Genomic DNA, 11,548 nt, shown 5'->3' with positions numbered 1-11,548 from the left:
TCAGTGGCGCGGCGCGGCACGTCACGCGACGTCACGTTACGTCACGTCACGCTGGCATCCCAGGAGGCAGTGAGGAAACCGGGCGCGCATGCGCAGCCGGTAAACGTGCTGCTTCCGTCGCTCCTGCTCCGAGGGGCGGTTATTCGCCATGCTCCGCTTGGCCCCGGTGCTCCTGGGTCGCCTGGCCCGCACCCCGCGCTGGGCGCCGGTGCTGCGCCGCGGGGGCACAGCGAGCGGCGAAGAGGAGCTGTTTGTGTTCCCCGAGTACGAGCCGGAGCCGAGTGAGGCAGCGCCCGCAACGGCAGTGGCAACAGCGGCTGCGGCAACGGCAGCAACAGAAGCGGCAGTTCCCCTTCCCCGTCGGGAGCGAAAGCTGGACAGGGAGCGGCGGAAGCGGGGCTCGGGGGTGGTGGAGGCGGGGCGGCCCGATTCGTCGGTGCCGCTGAGCGGCCTGAGCTGCTCAGGCTGCGGGGCCGAGCTGCACTGCCGCGACAGCGCGGCGCCGGGCTTCATGCCGGCGGAGAAGTTCCGGAGCCTGTCGGAGGGCCCGGACGGCGCGGCAGGGTTGCGCGGAGCCGTGTGCCAGCGGTGCTGGATGCTGGCCCACTACGGCCGGGCCTTGCGGCTGGAGCTGCCGGCCGAGCAGCACCGGCTGGTGGTAAGCGCTGCCCTGCGCCGCCCCCTTCGCCACGGCCGCGGCCCGCTCCTCCTCTATCTTCTCGACGTGCTGGAGCTGCCCGACCCGGTGCTGTCCCAGCTGCCGGCGCTTCTGGGCCCCGACGTCCCTGCCGCCGGGCTGCTGGTGGTGGGTAACAAGGTAGATCTGCTGCCCGCTGACTCCCCGGGGCACCTGGGGCGGCTGCGGCAGCGGGTGGCGGAGGCCTGCGCCCAGGCCGGCCTGCGGGGAGCCCCATTGGTGGACATCCGCTTGGTGAGCGCCAAGACGGGCTTTGGCATGGAGGGGCTGATCAGCCGGCTGCAGCGCTCCTGGAAGTGCGCCGGGGATGTGTACCTGCTGGGCGCCACCAACTCCGGCAAGTCGACTCTCTTCAACACCCTGTTGCACTCCGACTACTGCAAGTCTCGTGCTCCCGATATCATCGACAGGGCCACCGTCTCCTCCTGGCCAGGTCAGGGCTGATGCTGTCCCTGTTGCAGGGGGGGTCTGGTGCTTACCTCGGGGCTGCCCTCCTTGTCACAGAACCTGTCACCCTGGAGCATTGCCACTGTGGGCAGTGAGCTGCAGTGCTGTAATGTGCTTTGGCTTGTTGCCTTCCTCAGGGTACCGAGAGTGGGAGGTATGCACGGAGGGTGCTCTGCATCATGTAGCTCTAAGGGGGCTGGTAAACTACAGCTAGCCTGTGTGCTCCCTTGCCAGTGGGGACAGCACCCGATCTTTTTCTTGCCATCCCCCTATCAATCAGGGGTACACGCTGGTCTAGAGAGACGGGGAGGTGGACTGATGAGCACCTGTACACAAAACCAAGCTGCCTGGAGGTGGAACGTGCCTGGGGTATACTAAAACAGTATTGGCGCTATTTGGCTTTGAGACCCTTTTCATCAAAGTAATGAAAGCACATATCAAGTGGATGGATGACTTGTTTCTGCTGCCTTGGCTGCAGAAGCTGATACTATGGGAGCAACTGGCATTCCACCTCCAACTTTGTGTTACTGGATTTCACCCAAAAGTTGGAGAACCAATTTTGATGTTTTTTTTGTTGTTGTTGCTCTTTCTCAGAGTTTAAATGTGCCTGATAGTCAAAGGCCCAAGCATGCCTTCCGTTTTTTTCCAGGAACAACGCTGAATCTGTTGAAATTTCCAATTATTAATCCTACGTGTGACAGGATATTCCGAAGGCAGGAGAGGCTGAAAGAGGAGGCAGCAAAAACAGAAGATCAGCTAAGCAGTGAAGAAATGAAGCTCCTAAATAACCTTAAAAAGCAAGGTTACTTAGTGGGTGAGTATTGTCTGAATAAAGGTATTGCCCCTCTGTCTCAATGAAAATAGTTAATTACACAGAGGACTTGTTAACTCTTTAACCTCCTGTAGAATCCAGTTGGTTTTGTCAAGTACTTTCTCCCCACTCTGAACTCATTCCCATTTAATTAACAGAATCACAGAATGGTTTGAGTTGGCAGGGGCCTCAAAGATCATCTAGTTCCGGCCCCCCCGCCATTGACAGGTTGCTCTAAGGTCATCCAACTTAGCTTTGGACACTGCCACGGATGGGGTGTACACATTATTATGTATTTATTTTTCAGAAATAAGACCTATATTTGGTACAGGAGTTGCAGGAAGTACTGCTATGTAGTAGCAATTAAAAATTTTCCAAACTTGCATTCAAGTTATTTTTATCAGTTTTTGTTCTCTGAGTAATTGAGTGCTGGATCGCCAGCTCCTCCGTAAGAGGAATCGTTAGTATTTCTTTTGAGTACTTATTTTTCAGCTGTTGTTTCAGTAGCATTGCAGAGGTTTCCTCAGTTCAGCACACCTACCATCAGCATGTGCTAAGCTGCTGAGCTATTTTGGCTGCGGGTCACAGTGGTTCTACATCATTTTAGTATGTATCCAAAAGTGGGGGTTGCCAGAAGATAGCCCTGATTTTTCAAATAATGCTGTGTTTGACAGTCTGAGGACCACCCTGCTAAGGTCTGGGGCTTGAGAAATGCAAAGCAAGAATTATAGAAGGGATTTCCTTCGAGCACACAAGTCTATAGCCACACAAGTCTTTATTACCTTCATATTACTGATGTGCATCCCTTTTAAGCAAGGGAAGGGACAATTGTCCTATTGAAAGAAAGGCAAGTTAATAAATTAATTACAAGGAACCTTTCATTTTAATCCAGGAAGAGTTGGAAGAACGTTTGAACGGCGAAAGTCTAGTGTGATTGACTTTGACCCTGACATGCTCTCCTACAGCATAGATGAAGATCCCAAACCTGCTTCTAAGAAGCGTGAGCAAAGGGAGGAGTTCACATACAATGAAGTGAAGGATGCTCGCTGGTGTTACGACACTCCAGGGATTGTAAAGGAAAATTGTGTATGTACTCTGCAGTGCTGTGTTTTGGAATGACAGGGTTTGGGAAGACTGTTCTGCCTTCATTGTGTGTGTGGGAGAGTTTTTCTGCTGCAGTCCTGGGGGTTAGGATTCTTTTGGTTTGAACAATTGTATTAAAATATGGTTTGTATTTACTTGGGGAGGGTTCATTGTGTTAGTGCCATTGCATTTCTGAGTTGTGCATACTGTGATCTTTCCAAAGGGACTGTATGACTGTATCATCAAACTTTCTTAACTTCTGAATGACAGGAAGTAAGCAATAGTGCTGTAAGCAGGTTTATACCTGCATCACCCGATGAAGTCTGCACTTCTTTAGCTCTGTCAGCCTACTTGAAAAGGTGGAACTTAGGAGAAAAAACTGTGTTGTGTGACTGAACCAGATCGTTGAGAAAGCATTGTCCTGAAGCTACCAGGATCTGCAGTGTTCCTGTTAGTAGCTCCAATGCATCAGGCCTACCCCTGTGCTCTGAAGTCAGTGCTGATATAATGCACACATCCAGAAAAGCCTTGTTCTGATTTTTGTTTGCTGTGATATATATGCAGAGCTGCAGGTCATCTTTTTTGAGAAGAAGTACAAGAAGACAGAAAAGCTCTTAAGAGAATGAAGTGCAAGAACTCTGCTGAGACTGCACAGCTCATACAGATGCTGCTTTCATGAACGCTAGAAAACTGCTGGTTGTCTGGTAGATGTATTTGCCAGATCATAACCCACTTTACTATGGAAATTTGCTCTAGGTAGTGTAAAGGCAATCATCAGATTAGAGATCTGGTTTGGTAGCTGGAGATGGGATATGTTCTCCTCTGGAGTTGAATAAATATGAGGAAAAAAAGGGGCTTTCTTGAATCCAGAAATACTTGCTGCCATTTCTGATTTTGATTATCCTTGCTGTGCTTTTTGAAGAGCTACATGCCATGTTTCAGATCAGTTTTTGTTCCTGCAGTCAGTGTTTGATCTAAGTAGAAGACAAGCAGATTGCCAGGATCTGCCACATAGACGGGCAGTTATGAGCAGGCTTGGGGTTTTAATACTATTTTGGAAAAAGAAGGAAGGAAAGTGGCTGTTGGCATATGGTGTAATTATAATTTGTCCATAATCCTTGGAGCTTTGAGGGTTTTTTAGCTGCTTCCTCATGACTCCTTCCAAAGCCAGATTTCTGGGAAACCTACAAAAGGATTACTGATGACTCAAATTTTGGTATAAGCATTGTCAAACACATGAGAAAGCCTGCACCAAGTAGGGCAAAGTGTCCTTGTCTCATAGAAGTTGGTGTTGAAGTCTGTTGGCTTTGAAGCTAAAGGTTATCTGCTTCTGAACTCAGGAAATGCATTAGGGGCTCTGGCTGCACCTTGTGCAGTGTTTTAATGGTGAATTGGTTAATCCTCAATACTGGACTGTTGCAAACTTGTATTTGCATGACTGTGGCATTGGAGGAGGGGCCCAGCTGAAAGCATTTCTGCTCTTAGTTCCTGTGTTCAGGAAAGAGACATCATCAATGTGGAGGCAAGTTGTTTCCCTCAAGGCACTGCTTCCTGGGCTTGCACATTGTTTCATAGCTGTGTTTGAACAGTGCTTCTGTAGAAAGTGATCAGACCACTGTGGCTGGAGCACTGCTAGTTAAGTCACTGGCTTTTAAGCAGACTTTGGGATGGATCCTTTAACTGAAATAAGTTTGCACCTAAACAGATGAGCCAGTTAAGCCAGGAGAAGGAAAGGAAGGGGCAGGAGAGGAGGACAGGGAACATGAGCATTTGGGAGCCCTCGTAGAGAGGAGAGCTTGCTTCACTGTGCTTAGAGTAGGGATCCATGCTGTGTGACAGGCTCTCGTACTGCAGTTTTCGTTGTTTCACAGTGTGATCCGGCACTTTTCTCTCAGTGCAATATCTGAGGCTAACTTTGCTGCTAGTATTGATTCAGCACTTTGCATCACTACCTAAGTGAAGTAATTCAAATATCATAGCCAAAGGTGGTCTCCAGCTCTCCACGCGGCTCCACTCATGCCATAAAAGCGTAGTAAATCCTGGGTGAGCTTGTTCCAGCGAGACCCAGGATTCCCAAACCTGTGATCAACAGGCTTCTGGCAGCTGTTATAATTCATTGTGGACCCTTGCATTGCCATGAAAATTGGTGACATGCCTGCCTTCTCCTCTTTCCTAGTTAATGTGTGAACCAGAACTGAACTGTTCTGTTAAATGTTCTTCACACTGCTCTACCTGATCTTTTTCCCTTCTCAATATAACATCAGTATTAATTTCCTTATGCCCATTGGAACATGTGGAATGAGTTACAGTGGTACGATTTATTTTGCAGGTTTTAAATCTCCTGACAGATAAAGAAGTAAAGCTGGTTTTGCCCACAAGTGCCATTGTTCCACGGACCTTCATTCTCAAGCCAGGAGTGGCCTTGTTTTTAGCAGCCTTGGGACGTGTAGACTACTTAGAGGTAAGCGAAGAAAGGATTTTGTGAGCTGCTGCTTCATCACTTATTACAGTAACAGAGGATAAAAGGTTTTCTAGGTAGCCTTCCCAGACCCTTTTTTTGCTGCTTTTGAGATTAGAAATCAGTTAGAAAAGAAATCTGTTAGAAAAGCACCATGTAAATTCAGAAAATCAAAGAATAGTTTAGGTTGGAAGGGTCCTTCAAAGGTCATCTGTTCCAGCCCCCTTGCAATAAGCAGGGACATCTTCAACTAGATCAGGCTGCTGGGAACCACATCTAGCCTGTCTTTGAATATCTCCAGGGATGGAGCATCCACTGCCACACTAGGCAACCTGTGCCAGTGTTTTACCACCTTCACTGTAAAGAATTTCTTCCTCATGTCCAGCCTGAATCTCCCCTTTTAGTTTAAAATTATTACCCATCATCCTATCCCAACAGGCACTGCTGAAGTCTCTCCACATCTTTCTTATAGGCCCCTTTCAAATATTGAAAGGCTGCAATAAGGTCTCCCCAGAGTCTTTTCTTCTCCAGGCTGAACAAGCCCAACTCTTTCAGCCTTTCCTCATAGGAGAGGCGCTCCAGCCCTCTGGTCGTGTTTTGTGGCCTCCTCTAGACCATCTCAAGCAGGTCCATGTCTTTCCTGTGCTGAGGACTCCAGAGCTGGACGCAGGTGGGGTCTCACCAGAGCAGAGTAGAGAGGCACAGAATCAACAGTGTACCAGTATGGCAGAGGAGCTCCATCATAGTTGAGAATCCAGAGCAGCATCTTGAGAAACAGCTTGGCAATACAGAGAAGTAATGCCTCAAGAAAAGTGTGAGGATGGCAACCCAGCAGAAACGAACTCTCTTTATTCATACTGTCTTGGGCAGAGCTCTCAGAAAAGAACCTTCTAGGTATGTTGGTTGGGCTCTGTCAGAGATTCAAGAAACACCTGGGTTTGTGTACCTTGACAAAGTAGGACAGCAATGCAGGTGACATTTTGCTGGCAGTAAATACCGTCTGCAAGATCAGGCAGCCCCAGGGCTGCCACAGGGCGTTGTTTGTCATGATGACTTTGGAGAACCTAGCTGGTGTTGTCATGGTAAAGAAGTGTCGCACCATCTCCTGACGAGAGGATCAAGCTTGGAGACACATCCAGTGCAGCAGGGCTGGCAGGTAGGCTTCATGCTATAAGCCTGTTTTCTATGTAACAGTGCTCCTAGCAAGCTGAGCTGTGCACATTTAGGGCCCGAGAGGTCTTTCCTATCTGTCTCAGTCCACTGCAGTATCAGTCTCGTGTATCTACATCCTCCAGAGAAGGAAGATGCTTGTGCTCAGATCATGACAGAGGAACCCCAGCATCAGATCAGATTAGATCTCAAGAATTTTTGCACTTGGGTTTCCTTATTTCAGGCTGCTAGCGGTGTTTGTAGAGGTTGGTCCCCTTTCTAACCTTGTTTTCGCTGCATGCAGAAGTTATGAGAGTGCCTGCAGAAATTGCCTCACGTTCAATTTTTGCATAGCTTGAGAGCAGCTTGGAATTCAATGGGAGTTGCCTGTTAGAAATGTAAAGTGGTGGGAGAAGAGGCACTACACAGAATTTGTCCCTCACCTCTCATGCTGAATAACCACACTGAACTTGTTCTTGGGAATTAAGAGCAAAGATCTCTTGGATGGTGAGCTAAGCAGATGTGATGGCAGGGGATGTGATATTGGGCGTGCTTTGAGGCAGGGTGATGAAGCTGTGGTTATTTCTCTCCTAGGAGCTCAGCTTCCCTGTTTATATAAACTTTCTTCTCTGCAGTGACAGAGGCAAAAACCCAGGCCAAGGAGGGGGCATCAGTCATACAGGTTGTCAACATGCAGGAGTGAGCAATTCAGGGCTGCTTTTCTGTTACCATAAGTAACATTCTCTTCTTGTTTCTTAGGGAGAAAAGTCTGCCTGGTTTTCTGTCGTGGCTTCTAACCTGTTGCCAGTCCACATTACTTCCCTGAGTAATGCAGATGCCGTCTACAAGAAGCATGCTGGCCACGAGTTACTAAAGGTAAGAGGAGGTGCTGTGGTGGGCTCTTGGTTGCAGATAGGCAGGCTGTCCCACCTGGTGCAGCGCCCTGCCTGGAGCACAGCTGATAAGGAAAAGCAGCCTGTGTCAAGAGTTTGGGGCTTCAGCAGTGCGTAAGTGAAGATCTGCAGTGTGGAGCCGTCCTGCACAGACTGCATGGCTGCAGCTTATTTAGGAGACAACACCCAAGATGATACATTTTCAGCAGAGCTCTTGTTTCTAGCATTCAGGCTGTTAAGTTTTGCAGTGCTCTGCTCTCTGTTGCTTGCCTTTTCTTGAGCAGCCTTAAAGTACAGGCAGCTACAGGGACATTTTCCATGGCAAACTTCAGGCTGGGGTTTCAGAACAGATTGCAGTTGGAAAATGTACCTTTCTTACTCTTTCACCACTGGATCCTCTGCACATGCCTTCATTTTTGATGGTGTGGCTTTTTCCTTGGTACATGCCACATACTGTGTAGCATTTGCAGATTGATGGAGAATGGGGTGAGCTCCATCCCTGTGCACATTGAGAACAAGTGCTGTCACTCACGTCAAGGCTGAGTACTGCAGTGGGCACTCCACCTTTGTACCTCTGGGCTCCCACTGGGTTGCTCAGGGTGTGATCTTGATTCTGTTCTTGGCAAACCTGAAATAACTCTTGTAGGGTATTCAAGCCAGTTGTTACTTGGCTGACAGTGGTCTGTTATCTTTATTCCCACCTGTGTCTTGCTTACCAGTTTAAGGCAGGAGTGCTGGAGTGCCTCTTGACTGTTAAATCTTTTCTCTGTGTTTTGATCTTAGGTTCCTATGGGTGGGGAAGAGCGAATGAAAGAGTTCCCTCCCCTTATCCCCCAGGACATTACACTGAAAGGAATTGGTACGACTGAGGCAGTCGCAGATATCAAACTTTCTTCTGCAGGTAATTTAGTATTTCTTCATTAGTTCACTTTGCAGGGTCTGCATCCTAGAAACGTGGATGGGAAGAGGCCTGTGAAGGGATGAAGCAGTACTTCCTGCTCAGAGCAGGACTTTCACCAACACAAAATCAGGGCAGCTATGACTGTCCAGCTGAAGCTTGGTAGCCCCCGGGGAAGGAGATTGACAGCCATGCTTGTACAGGATGACCACATTGGAATGCTTTATGTCTGGCTGCTATACATGTTCCACAGCATCAGGAATGGCTGTGACACTTCTGGCTGTCCAGGTGAGAGGCAAAGGACCATGGACTGGAAAGCGTCACTATTGTGGTGGTGATAGTTCCCACCACAGGAAAGAGCTGTGTCTGGGGAGAGTAAGATGTGGCTTTGAGTGCTGCCTTCTATAGGGAAAGGGCTGGTATAACCTTTGAGCCTGGTTTCTCAAAGCAGTCACACCTGGGTAGCTCAGGTTCTTGGACATCATGGGAGGCAGCGAGTTTGTGTCAGAACCGTCATTCTGATCCTAGAACTTTTCTCACTGACTGAGTGTTCTTCTTGGCTGTGCAGGTTGGGTTGCAGTGACAGCTCACCCGGAAGAGAAACTGTTGCTCCGAGCCTATACTCCCCAGGGTACCACGTTGGTGGTGCGGGAGCCTCCCCTTCTGCCATACATCAGCACCATCAGAGGGTCACGGATCCCAGGCACTGCTGCTTATAGGACCAAAAAACCTCCCTCCCTGGTGGAAAACCTGAAAACCACAGGGCGAGGATAGCATTGCTCATCATCTGAGCAAGGTAGAAGACAGAACATCCTCTGGAGAACCTTGTTGCTTGTTGATATTCAGGACTCCTTTTTAAAGGCAGATAGGCATGGTTTTGGAAGCAGGCCTGGAGGGATCTCCACAAGTCCACACTTGATTCATCTGCTGAACTGCAGCCATTTTGCATCAGTTGAGTGGCTGGTACCTTGCTGTGAGAGGTGAAACAGCTGCTCCTTGGGAACTGCCTTTCCGAAGTGGAAAGGGGTGGAGAGAGTGGGGAGGAGCAGGGAATGCTGTAGTGTGGGTATGACCCGCCTAGTGGCTGATAGTAATTCGACAACATCAACCAAGAATCAGGTCCTTCCACATCTGGGGCAAGTGCAGCACCCTGCTTTTGGACACTGGAAAGATGAATTAATTAAAAGCAGGTCTGATCATATGCCTGAAGAGGAAACTTTTGCAACTCACTGCTTCACTTTGGTTTCTGTAGCTTGTGTAAAGGTTTCTGAAACTGAGGGTGTAGAATAAAACTTTTCAAGGACACTTCCTCCCTTGTATCCTTTTCAAATTTCTGACAAAGCACTCTTATGTGGGCATAAGCATCCTGCTAACAACAGCCCCAGTAGGAAGGCTGATGTTAGAGGAGAGCATATCATGCCAGGGCTGAGAGCCAAAGAGAGGTCAGGCTGCTGCAGCTCCATGCTGTCAGGTCCAGCCACTAGTGAGGCTGAAGTGCTTTCCCAGGAGGCACGGAGCACACATACCACATACATATACACTGCTGGCCACACACATCATAGACACATAGCACTTAATGCAAACACAGCATCAAGAGCCTGTATGCACAAGTGATGTGCACACAGCTGCTGGGCTAAACATTCAAGTGACACTGCTTTCCCAGTTGCTAGTATCTGAAGATGTGAGCCCCTGAGGCCTCAGTTCCACTCCACTTTGTGGTACACAGTCTTGCTACAGCCACACAGCTGGCCAGGACACCTGGTTGTGCTGCTTTGTACTCCCCCAGAACAAACTGAATGCTCTGACACCCTGAGCTGGCCCTTAAAGACCCCCACACCCCTGTTCTCCCAGGCCATTTCATCCTTTCTCCAGCTTCACTAACTGTGGTTAGATGCATGGTTTCACTCCAGTTGCTGCCCTGAAACCTCAGTGTCAGACCCGTTTCATTAGTGATCCCAAGACTGAAATTAAGATGCAAACGAGATCAAGTACCGTAATCGATCAGTTGGTTTATTACAAAAAGACAATATAAAAAAATAAGTTATTGTAAAAAAAAATAACAGCAATAAGATTGGAAAAAAAGATAGAAATGAAGCAAGAATTCGGGGTGCAGAGAGAGAAAGTCACCATCATGGATCCAGCAGTGTCCGGGGGGGGACATAAGTTCTCAGGGAGGTGGCGGGAGTCATCCAGGGTTCGTAGTCAGTATTAGAGCAGTGTCCCCAAGAGTCTGTAGTAGTTGGTGTCCTCATGGAGGTGTCCTTCATGGTGATTACCTTTTCCTCCTTACATTATTATGAGCTGGGGGTAGTACCTCTGTTCTTAATGTCAGGTACTACACGTTCCTGGTGGACCAGTTTCTCTGGCCTTGCAGCCAGCTCTGCAACTGCACTTGTTTGCAGCAATTCTTGGGATAATGGGCAGAAATTCCTCACACCAGTCCTCAAGATAAGGGGCTCCTCCCACCCATCTCTCAGGCAATTGACAGTGGAGTCCCATTTCAGTTCCTCATACCCTTCTCTCTGGCAGTGGACCTGGGGCCTTACCTCAACTCCTCCCACCCATCCCTGAGACAGTAGTTAGTGGAATCCCATCTCAGCTTCTCATACTAGTCTGTGAGACAATGGAGGGTGGAGTCTGATTTCAGTTCAGTCTCACACACCCTCTCATCCCCATATGCACACATGGACAGGGAATACAGAGCCCTCACTCAGGAAGGTTAAATTTAGTAAGGATATGGGACAAAATGTGCTGATAAGATACAGGGCATGGCCAGACAAGTGTACCAACTAGCTGACTATTTACACATAAGTAGCCCTCTTTATCCCCTTACCCTCTATTTTGTACACTTGTTCCCCAAAACACCTAAATCCTCCCTTTTCTCATCCTGAAAATAGTCCTGTGCAATCTCAAACTACTCTTCCCCTGCATTCCATGGCGTGTCCCACGTCCTCAGACAGCAATTCTCTTTAGCCCAAAAGGTGATGTGGAGAGCTTCTTGATACACAGGCTCACAGCATGGTGGAGGTTGAAGGATCCTCTTGAGGTCCTCTGGTCCAGTGCCCTGCTCAAGCAGGGCCACCTTGAGCAGCCTGCCCAGTACTGTGTCTAG

The 11,548-nt window shown here is 48.7% G+C and overlaps 1 protein-coding gene across 1 annotated transcript; it reads left to right on the top strand.

The window, feature by feature from the left end:
• Positions 1-121: 121 nt before the first annotated feature.
• Positions 122-9,741, top strand: NOA1 (nitric oxide associated 1). Its single transcript, XM_062637576.1, has 7 exons — positions 122-1,130; positions 1,794-1,958; positions 2,848-3,041; positions 5,368-5,499; positions 7,405-7,521; positions 8,322-8,439; positions 9,005-9,741. Exons 1-7 carry the CDS (start codon positions 149-151, stop codon positions 9,208-9,210), a joined length of 1,914 nt encoding a protein of 637 aa, XP_062493560.1. The 5' UTR covers positions 122-148; the 3' UTR covers positions 9,211-9,741.
• The last annotated feature ends 1,807 nt before the right edge of the window (positions 9,742-11,548 follow it).

The sequence above is a fragment of the Pezoporus occidentalis genome, unplaced genomic scaffold (assembly GCF_034315485.1).
Source record: "Pezoporus occidentalis ecotype Australia unplaced genomic scaffold, CSIRO_AGI_Poc_V1 ctg53, whole genome shotgun sequence".
Taxonomy (NCBI): domain Eukaryota; kingdom Metazoa; phylum Chordata; class Aves; order Psittaciformes; family Psittacidae; genus Pezoporus; species Pezoporus occidentalis.
Note: the sequence above shows the minus strand (reverse complement) of the source record. Positions and strands in the feature narration are given on the sequence as shown.

Bases quoted from the DNA above. Each gene is read 5' to 3' on its own strand.
- NOA1 (XM_062637576.1), top strand. From the start codon at position 149: ATGCTCCGCTTGGCCCCGGTGCTCCTGGGTCGCCTGGCCCGCACCCCG. The intron at 1,959-2,847 runs GTGAGTATTGTC...ATTTTAATCCAG, and splicing joins AAAGCAAGGTTACTTAGTGG to GAAGAGTTGGAAGAACGTTT. The intron at 3,042-5,367 runs GTATGTACTCTG...TTTATTTTGCAG, and splicing joins GGATTGTAAAGGAAAATTGT to GTTTTAAATCTCCTGACAGA.